Here is an 11,016-nt window from a genome sequence, read left to right on the forward strand (position 1 = left end):
ATAATGAATAAATGTTTTTGTTGTTCATTAAATTTTTTTTATATTATAATAACGTTGAATAACATTAATTATTATATTTTTTTTTTGAATATAAATTTTGTCTACTACCAAAAAGAAAAAAAAACAACAACAAAATATTATCAATGAAGATGCTATTTGTTTTCTTGTTTTTAAGTTTTGAAAAAAAGAGAAAATTTAATTTTTTCTCAATGACAAATATGATGAATTAAATTGAACCGAAATTAGACAAACACACTAACACACATATGAGCACAGAAAAACACTAATTACTTTTTTGGAAAAATCTATATCAATTTTTCTTTCGATAACAAAACGAAAAAGAATCAAAATTGATTGATTGATGATTAATAATTAACGATGATCGATTGATTATTATTAAAAATAATTAACCAGAATGTTCCATACGTATATCAATTAAATGTTGAATAATTGTTTCATCGGTCATTGTTGATATATCACCGAAATTTGATTTTTCTCCACAAGCAATTTTTGCCAATACACGTCGTATTATTTTACCTGAACGTGTTTTTGGTAATGCACGAACATTCAATATGAGATCAGGTGTAGCGACCGGTCCAATTTCATGACGAACTTTGAAAATTAATAATTCAAAAATGATTTGAATAAACATAAAATTAACAACAACAACAACAACATTAACATACCCTGATTACGTATATCTTTTTCAAAATTATTATCATAATTATAACCATTTTTTGTTACAATAAATGCACAAATACATTGTCCTTTAATTGAATGTGGCATTGGTACTGAAGCAGCTTCAGCAATACGTTTATCTTTTAATATAGCTGATTCAATTTCAGCTGTCGATAATAAATGTCCAGATACATTTAATAGATCATCTGTACGACCAGTAATCCAATAATAACCATCAGAATCACGATAAGCAGCTATATATACAAAACGACAAACAAACAAACAAAAAATTATTGATAATTTTGAAACAATCGTTTTCAATGCATAATATTTACCATCACCGGTAAAATAATAGCCAGGAAATCGTTCAAAATAAGTGGATTCAAAACGTTCATGATCACCATCAATTGTACGTGCTATACCCGGCCATGCTTGCTGTAAGTGACCAACAAAAAAAATGTTTGTTAAACCAGAAAACAAACAATCGAAAAAAAACTTACTTTAAATGCAAGAAATCCGGATTCAGTACCTAAAATTTCTTTACCATTTTCATCAAGAATAACCGGCAAAATACCAAAAAATGGTACTGTAGCTGAACCAGGTTTTAAATCAATAATATTTGGTATTGGAAAAATCATTGGTGCACCTGTTTCAGTTTGAAAATATGTATCAATAATTGGACAACGTTCTTTACCAATCATTCGATAAACCCAAAACCATGCATCACGATTAATAGGTTCACCAACCATTGCTATTAATTTTAATTCATTCATTTCATGTGAACGAACATATTTATCATCAAATTTCATTAATGAACGAATTGCAGTAGGTGCAGTATAGAAAATATTTGCACGATATTCATCAATAATTGTCCAAAGACGATCTGGTTTTGGATGAATAGGAACACCTTCAAACAATATAATTGAAGCACCATTTGCTAATGAACCATAAACATTAGCTGTATGACCAGTAATCCAACCAAGATCAGCCGTACAAAAAAATATATCACCATCACGATAATTGAATGCATATTTAAATACAATAGCTGTTGTTAACATATAACCACCAACTGTATGTAAAACACCTTTTGGTTTACCAGTTGAACCACTTGTATAAAGAATAAACAATGGATGTTCAGCTGATAACCATTCTGGTTCACAATTATCCAATTCATTTTCATTAATTTGTTTCCATGATACAAATAAATGTTCATATTTAGATTGATATTGTTCAACAATTGATTCATATTGATTTTTATTACGATGAATTGATTGATCAAAACGATTAACAATAATAACTGATTTTAATGATAATTTACGTTCAATACAATTACTAATTGCTTCATCAATAATTGGTTGATAATGAAGAAATTTATCACCACGAAATGATGCATCAGCTGTAATTAAAATTTTAACCCTTGCACTACACATACGTTCAGCAAGTGAATGTGCACTGAAACCAGCAAACTATTTTTTTTTGAGGATGTGGAAAAAATTGATGATAACATAACTGTATGATCATCATCAATAAAATCATTCGTTACTTACCACAATAGTATGAATAGCACCGATACGAGCACATGCTAACATTGCTACAACTAATTCAATTGTAACCGGTAAATAAATAGCAACACGATCACCAATACCAATACCCATACGTTTTAATGCATTAGCCATACGGCAAACTTTTGAACGTAATTCCAAATATGTAACCTGTTGTCGTTCATTTAATTCATTACCTTCCCAATAATATGCAATACGATCACCAAATCCACGATTAATAATACGATCCAATAGATTATAAGTAATATTTGTTCGTACATCTTTTAAAAATTCGATTTTAATCGAACCAGAATTAATATCAAAATTATAATCAAGAATTTTATCATTATTTTCAGGTAATGGTGTTGTCCAATAAAAATCACGTGCAACATTTTTCCAAAATTCACCCGGTAATTTTATTGATTGTTCATAAAGTTGATAATATTCATCAATTGATTTTAAATGTGCTTGACGACGAATAGTTTGTTCAAATTGTTGTCCATCACAACAAATACGATCTAATATTTTTATATCATCATCATTTATCAAATTACCAACACCATTCATATTATCATTTGTATTGGCCATTTGTCGTTGTTTTGTTGGACTTAATTGAATATTGCTGTTATTGGTGATTGATGTATTATTATTGCTGTCCATTATTAATTATTAATTATTATTATAATCTGTTTTTTTGAACTAAATTTGCTGTGTATTAAAAAGAAATTCTGTTTTGTTTGAAGAAAAAGAAAGAGAAGAAGAAAAAGAAAATGTAAAAAAATTTTTATTATTAAAAAAAATGATCACTTTTTTTCTGGGGACACTAATTCGATTGATGTTATTATTGTAAATGAATAATTATTGCTAGCTAAACTATTCATTTGATTGATTGAAAAAAAAAAAAATATTTACCGTAATAATATTTTTTAGCTATCAGAAAAAAACATGAAATTATTTATTTTTTTTTTTTTTTTGATTCAATCTCTCAAATGTATGTGGTTAAATTTGCTGGTTGTGTTCTGTATTCGAGAAAAAGCAAAAAAAAAATCGTACACTTTAGATTGAATGGGGAAAAATGTAAATTTAACCAAATTCAATTTCAATCATTTTGCATTTAGGTAGTCAAATTTTTTTTTCTTCTTCTTCTTGTTGTAAATCTCAATCAATCATTTACACACACACACCTGTAGTAAAATAGTGATGTTTGTGTTTATTAGCACAATGTCTTTTTCAACCGAAGGCAATCGATTGTCACCTATATATGTGTGTGTGTGATCGATATTTATGTCTATCAATCAATCACTAATCAATTTTTTTTAAATTAATTAATCACAGAATTTAGTTTATAATAAAAATATGATGTAGAATTTAGTTTAAACAAAACAAAAACAAAAAAAACAATAAACTAAACTTTGTCACCAATCAATCAATGATCAAATTTTTTTTTTTTTGAATATTGATTGATTGGATTTATTCAGTTATTTTTTTTTCTTCAAATTATCCTTGTCATTAATGACGACAACAATGTTGTTGGTGACATTAAACAAATATATACATCCTCTCTTTTTTTGTATTGATTTTGTTGTATTGATCATAAAATTTGTAATTTTCTTTACTATGTAAAATTACATTTTTCGTCATTGATTGATTGATTGATTGATAATTACGTTAAATCAATTGAACAAAAAAAAAAAAAAATCTTTGAATCCGGGGTAACTACCGCTGATTCAGAAGAAGAAGAAAAAAAAATTATTGAAATTTGAATTTTTTTTTTTTTTTTTTTTTTTGGTGGTAGTAGAGGTGGTCATTTGGTTTTGTTTATTTAAATTAAAAAAAAACTTTGAGATAGAGATAGTGGTTGTTTTAAAAAAATTTCTTTCCTTTTCTTTCTTTCCTTTTCTCTCCTGTATTTTAAAGTTGTTTTTTTCTATTTAAATTTTTTATGATTTGATGATTACGACTACAATCAATCGCCGACGACAATCAAAAATTACATTGAATTTTTTTTTTCAATAAAAAAACCGTATACGTCATTCATTATAACGTCAACAAGAGAGAGAAAATTTTTGTTTCTCGTTGTTTGTCAATGTGGACATTCACAGATTTCAATAATGATTTTCCTATGGCCAACAATTTTTTTATTTCTGTAAACAGAATAAGAGTAAAAAGTGTGAAATATCAATGTTAACCAAACCTAACTTTTTACGGTTTTCCTTACAACAACATTGACATAACAAATCAAGGTTTTTTTTCTGAAGAAATTTGGTTAATTTAACCAGAAATTTAAAAATCAAAACATGAAACGTACTAGAGAGAGAGAGAGAGAGAGAGAGAGAGAGAGAGAGAGAGAGAGAGAGAGAGAGAGAGAGAGAGAGAGAGAGAGAGAGAGAGAGAGAGAGAGAGAGAGAGAGAGAGAGAGAGAGAGAGAGAGAGAGAGAGAGAGAGAGAGAGAGAGAGAGAGAGAGAGAGAGAGAGAGAGAGAGAGAGAGAGAGAGAGAGAGAGAGAGAGAGAGAGAGAGAGAGAGAGAGAGAGAGAGAGAGAGAGAGAGAGAGAGAGAGAGAGAGAGAGAGAGAGAGAGAGAGAGAGAGAGAGAGAGAGAGAGAGAGAGAGAGAGAGAGAGAGAGAGAGAGAGAGAGAGAGAGAGAGAGAGAGAGAGAGAGAGAGAGAGAGAGAGAGAGAGAGAGAGAGAGAGAGAGAGAGAGAGAGAGAGAGAGAGAGAGAGAGAGAGAGAGAGAGAGAGAGAGAGAGAGAGAGAGAGAGAGAGAGAGAGAGAGAGAGAGAGAGAGAGAGAGAGAGAGAGAGAGAGAGAGAGAGAGTGAGCAATTTTGTTGATCAACTTCCTCGTACTTCAAAAATTAAAATATAATTTTCAAATTTTGTACGATTATTAAGTGTGTGTAATGTTTACAACCAGTAAAATTAAATGACAGGAAATGTTTGTATGAAAAAAAGAAAGAAAGAAAAGTCATTGAATTTTCATTTGAATTTTCCTTTCATTTCAATTTGATTGAAATAAACGAAAAAAAGAAAGAAAAACGTTTTGATCATCAACATCATCATCAATGATAACGTCAATGATGATGATGAAAAAATTGAAATTCAATTTCAATTGAATTTTTCTTTTTTTGTTCACAAAGAATCGATCAATTTGATCGATTGATCGATCGATCGATTTGTAATATTAATAAAAAATCGATTGATATTTGTATACAGATGGAATTTAGTATAGTTTAGTTTTTTTTTGTCCTGTTGTTCAATGTAATTATTAAATTCCTTAAAAATCAAGATGAAATGTTAGATAACAACAATAGAGCATGCGTAAAAGAAGGAATGTACGTTAACAACAACAACAACAAAAAAAAGGGAATTTACTTAAATAAAACAACAACAACAACAACAACAGACAATGATTATAATTATTTCCCTGTCTGTAGTTTTAGCAAATCAAACATTTCAAGGATATGAAATGTACGTTCATATTTTTCTTTTCTTCGATAACAAAAAATTAAAATAAATAAGATGCTAGGGTTAAAGGAAAATATTTCCCCCACACTAAATACAATTAAAATTTGATAAAACAAACCACTAACCTTTTTTTTTAAATATATTGTTATAGTTGAAAACTACGTAAAAATTTCACAACCACCAATATCAATGAGATGTTTATTTATTTTTTTGGTTTCCCGAAAAAAAAACACAACCAGAAAATTTCACAACCAAAATTGATATTTGGAACGGAATTTTGTTTACGTTTTTCTTGTTTAAGATTCACAACCAAAGAAAAAAAATGAGATTAAATGTTGTTTGTTCGTTTTGTATGTAACGTTTTTGATGAAAAAGGAATCCAAATGATGATAAGAATGCGGAAAAATAATTTTTTTTGTTAAGTTTTCAGGCCCAAACGTTTTTTTTGTTTCACAACCAAAAGTTTTTTCCATTTAAAAAAAAAAAGATAATTCGATGAATCACATCTAATTTTTTTGATTTAAAAGAAAGGAAAAAGAAAAAAAAAAATAATTGAAGGAAACAATCAAAGAAGAAAAGAAAACAGGATTTTTGTGAAATAATATCATTGATGTGATTGGGACAAATAATAACAGGGAAAACAAAGATTTACAATTTTTTTTTTTTAATTTAGTAAAATCTGAATAAAATTCCAAAGAATTGAATGAAATCAATGTGGAATCAATAAGGATTATCAATCAAATTGTTTGATTGATTTCATTTGACAAGAAAAAAATAAGAAAGAAAGAATCCTTCTTTTTTTTCTCCGAATGGGTTTTATATGATGATGGAGCAAGGAAAAAATTTTGATTTATCAAATCATAATCAAATCATGTAAGATTATTAATATGATGAAAATTATAAACAAAATTTTATCATTCAATAATGAGAAAACAAAATCGTAAATAGTATCATATTACAAAATGATATTTTTATGCTTTTAATTTTTTGTTAGTTTTACCTTTACATTATTTGTTTTGTTTTGTTGCATTGATGGTTTTCATTGGATTAATCCATTTTGATGTTGACGTTTTTTTTGGTTTTTTGGGTTTTGGTTTTGACAATTATTTTTTCTTTTTTCAAAAAATCACCATAATCAGAAAATTCTGATTCAAATTTTCGTGGAATTTCACAACCAAAAAAAAAGAAAACAACCGATTCAAACAACCAGGAAAAATGATAATGATAAATGTCAGATAATAGAAAACAAAAAAAAACAACCAGAAAATACTGCTACCACATAATAATCATTGACAATAACAACAACAACAACAATCAAAAAAAAACATAATAGGAAAATAAATAAAAAACAAGAGAAAACTGATAACACGGAAAGAGAAAGTAGGAGAGAGAGTAAGCTATATTATCAATATCATCATCATCATTATCATCGACAACATCGACAACCAAATTTTATCTATATATTGTACATCGTTTATATAATTGAAAATATTTATATAGCCATAATGTTATGAAAATATATCTATCTGTGGAAATTTGTTCCAGAATTTGATTTACGCATGCGATTCTGTTACATTCTCTATATATCTATAGATCGACATGGATCGCCATCTTTATTCTTGCGTTGATCCAAAAAAAAAAATTTTTGTTTGGATAAATCATTTTAAGCAAAAGCATAAGCTCTTATCAATGCAATCGGAAAAAAAATGAAAAATAAATTTAACCTTGACCTTCTTTTTTTCCTTCTCTCTTCTTGTCGTCTATATAAAAATATGTTTATATTCTTGATTTCCGGTTCTCGATTCAAAACCAGAATTTGAATTTGCGCATGAATTTAATTATTATTCTGTAATATTTATATTTTTCATCAAGGTTAATTAAAATTTGTTATTTACTCTGTCAATCAAAAAAAAAAAAAAAAATAATAATAATTAATTATTAATCAGAAACAAAAAAAAAATGTAAAAAAGGATGATGTACTTTAGTCAATCAGGATAAATGTCAACATCATCATCATATCCAATATATGATGATGAGGTGATTCATTCATTCATCATTCTGAAGAAAAATAAAATCGAACCATTATTTCTCGTGTGATGTTCTGGTCTGATTTATTTTATACATCATCACACACACACACACACACACACTTACCAATCAATTACAGAGTACTAGGGGTTAATGTAATTTTATTTAAAAAAAAAAAAAAAAAAAACAAAAAAAAAACAAAAACAAAAATAAAATAAATCAAGAAAATGAAGAGAGAAAGCAAGAAACATGACATCATTGATATCAGCCAGTAAAAAAAACGACTGAAAATGGTGTGATGACAAAATATCGCTTATCAATAGCGTGTTAATGGCGTGTGTGCGGGATCATTTTTCTTTTCTTTTATCAATTAAACCGAAAACGGAATTTAAAATTAATTAATTTTTTTGTTTCGGAAATTCTAAATTTAATAACGTAATCTAGGTAATATTTATTGAATAACATCGAAAATCAAACAATATGTTAGGTTACCTGGACCACTAAACTATGGCTTTTATTTTACGTAATATGGCTTTATTACGTAAATTGGAATTTCAAAAAAAATAAAATAAATCATTTCGTCCTCTATGAATAGAGCACATGCACACACAATTGATTCATTGAAATTCAACAACAACAACAACAATAATTCTTTTGAACAAGAATTCATATTAATATCCAATGACGAAGTAGAAAAAGTAAAAAGTAAAAACAAAAACAAAAAAATTCTTTTGTTATTATTAAAAAAAAGAGAGGGAGTGAGAGAAACTATTTTTTTTTGCTACCGTCATACTCAGTTTAATGAATAATAATCATTAACAACAGATCATTTCATTTCATCATCATCATCATCATTTTTTTGGTCGCCATCGTCATCATCATTGATTTTTCATTTTCAGTATTTCTGGTATGTGTTTTTGGAACAATATTTTTTTCTTTTTTGTTAAAATTAAAATGTTTTGAATTTTTCAACAACAGAAAAAAAAAATCCAGAAATTCTTCAGAATAATATTTTGGTTAGTCATCGTTGTTTGGTCGTTAAATAGACGTAATCATTTTTGACGTAATATTTAACATTATAGCACCATTGCAATCGAATTTTTTGACAGAAATACTGAAAAAAAATCCCGCTTTCACCAACAACAACGACAACTATACAGCAGCTGATCATCAGGTTAGTTGTATTTTTTAGGTTTGGTTTCAAATTTCTAATCAATTTTCTGGAATTTAATTCTTTTTTTCATCATTAGATCACCTATTGAATCAATCAAACAATCTATTGACATCCATCATTTGTTATTTATCCTAAAAATAATCATCCATTCAATAAACAATCAATCGTTGTCAACAAATTACGTGTATTAATGACGTATGTGAGCAGATTCCAAACAAAAATATTCATGTACCTGAACATCATTTGATTATTATTTATTGTTGATGTTATTGAATGAATGACAACAACAACCAAAAAAACAAAACGAAAATAACAATTTGTATTATCAAAAATTGAAAAAAACAACAACAATTCTTCTGAACATGGATCAAAAGAATTTAAATCATCATAATGATAATGATGATGATGATGATGGTTATGATTTATCATGTAATAATGATTCATTTGTTACATTCAATACAACAAATTTAGATGAATTAAATCGTATTATTGAAGAATCATCATCATTAGATTTACCAAAATCATTGATTATAACCAATATGGATAGCCGTATATTCCAGCAATCAACTGAACAACGAGTATGTATTTTTTTTGTTGTTGTTGCTTTGATTTGTTTGTTTACTAATATTTATTTATTGTTTGTTTTTTTTCTTTTCTTTAATTGATTGATTGATTGATTATTCAAGGATGAATTTGAACGAGCATTTCGTTCATTAGATTCGGATGTAAAATTTTTATATTTTAAAAGTTTTCGACGAGCACGATTAGATTTTTCTGATCAAAAAGCAGCAACAAAAGCACGTATTATAATGAATCAAATTAAATTTGGTGATGAACAAATTAATTGTTATTTTGCTGAAATAATGAATAAAAAAAATTCATCAAATGATAATGATCATAATTATTTAAAACCACCAGCATTAGAAAAACAATTTCTAATATCACCACCATCATCACCACCTGAAGGTTGGGAACCTTGTGAAGAAGCACAACCAATATTAAATATTGATCTACAATCAGCATTAGCAAATTTAATACCTGGACAAGCACATGAATTACATCCACCAACTTGTAATCAACCAGGTATTGTTGTACATGTTTGTGGTTCAACCGCAACAACAACAACAAAACAAGATTCATTATCAATCGATCCAGATAATGATAATGACGATAATGATAATGATGATGATGATAATGCTGATGATGGTTTTTTCAATGATGATTCAAATATTCCAATGATGAAAATGAAAATTGTACAAACATCATGTCCACCACGTTATCGATCGGATCAACAGAATTGAAATCATTGAATATTTTCAACAACAAAAAAACAATCAAAAAATAAAATCAACCTATCCTATTCTATTAGTAAACTAAACACACATTTATCACTTATAATTTTATTTTATTTTGTTGTTTTCTTAGATTTTTTTGCTTTTTGTTTTGTTTTTGTTTTTTGCTTCTAATTTTATTTGATTGATTTTGTTAACAACAGCATTATCGATGATAAATCGATAATATAAATCTTCATAATATACAAAGACACAAGAAAAATGATTTTTTGTTTAATGAATTTTAATAAATCAAAATAAAAAAACGGCTATAAACTTATTTTTACCATTTTTGGTAAAAAAAATTTCCAGTTGATTTTTGTTGTTGTTACTTGGAAAAATATGAATTATTAAAAACAAAAATTACCGGGCTATTAACAACAATAAGAAAAAAAAATGAAACTAGATCATCATTGACCAAAATAAGAAAAAATAGTCGAAAAAAAATCCGTATAATTAACCTGATAATGTTAATGATTTTTTCTCTCTTTCTTTTTTTGCTTGTGTTCGTCACCATATTTATGCAACAAGCAAGCAAAAAAAAATTTTTTGTCAAACAAACATTCATCATTTGCTCAAATGTAACACAATTGTAATGATGATGATTGGCTTTAAATGGTTAAACAAAAATGAAAAAATCCAAAACATCCTTTTTTTCCCAAAATAAAAATCCATTCAAAAATGACATTTATATGTCAAAAAAAAACGAGATTGATTGATTGATTGATTCATTTGAAAATATATTTTCATGGTGGTCGTTAATTATTATTATCATCATCATCATCATCAGTATCATTG

General features: G+C 27.2%; 2 protein-coding genes across 4 annotated transcripts; one reads left to right on the forward strand and one right to left on the reverse strand.

The window, feature by feature from the left end:
• Positions 1-98: 98 nt before the first annotated feature.
• LOC113789958 (acetyl-coenzyme A synthetase-like) lies at positions 99-6,933 on the reverse strand. Of its 2 annotated transcripts, XM_075820146.1 has the most exons (7): positions 6,686-6,933; positions 5,811-6,191; positions 2,226-2,947; positions 1,179-2,144; positions 1,014-1,113; positions 687-932; positions 99-612 (listed from the first exon to the last, which is right to left on the reverse strand). In XM_075820146.1, exons 3-7 carry the CDS (start codon positions 2,877-2,879, stop codon positions 407-409), a joined length of 2,172 nt encoding a protein of 723 aa, XP_075676261.1. In that variant the 5' UTR covers positions 2,880-2,947; positions 5,811-6,191; positions 6,686-6,933; the 3' UTR covers positions 99-406. The 2 variants fall into 2 exon arrangements, with proteins under 2 accessions (XP_075676261.1, XP_027195363.2); XM_027339562.2 differs by lacking the exons at positions 5,811-6,191; positions 6,686-6,933 and having other exon boundaries at positions 2,226-2,962.
• A 1,401-nt stretch (positions 6,934-8,334) lies between these two features.
• LOC113789557 (calcipressin-2) lies at positions 8,335-10,549 on the forward strand. Of its 2 annotated transcripts, none has more exons than XM_075820147.1 (4): positions 8,335-8,620; positions 8,692-8,887; positions 8,964-9,465; positions 9,574-10,549. In XM_075820147.1, the coding sequence occupies exons 3-4, from the start codon at positions 9,250-9,252 to the stop codon at positions 10,186-10,188; spliced, it is 831 nt and encodes a 276-aa protein (XP_075676262.1). In that variant the 5' UTR covers positions 8,335-8,620; positions 8,692-8,887; positions 8,964-9,249; the 3' UTR covers positions 10,189-10,549. The 2 variants fall into 2 exon arrangements, with proteins under 2 accessions (XP_075676262.1, XP_075676263.1); XM_075820148.1 differs by having other exon boundaries at positions 8,707-8,887.
• The last annotated feature ends 467 nt before the right edge of the window (positions 10,550-11,016 follow it).

The sequence above is a fragment of the Dermatophagoides pteronyssinus genome, unplaced genomic scaffold, assembly GCF_027571235.1.
Source record: "Dermatophagoides pteronyssinus isolate colony J.1.1.1.1 unplaced genomic scaffold, Derpt_VIB-CSIC_2022.12 sq0005, whole genome shotgun sequence".
In the NCBI taxonomy this organism is placed as follows: Eukaryota; Metazoa; Arthropoda; class Arachnida; order Sarcoptiformes; family Pyroglyphidae; genus Dermatophagoides; species Dermatophagoides pteronyssinus.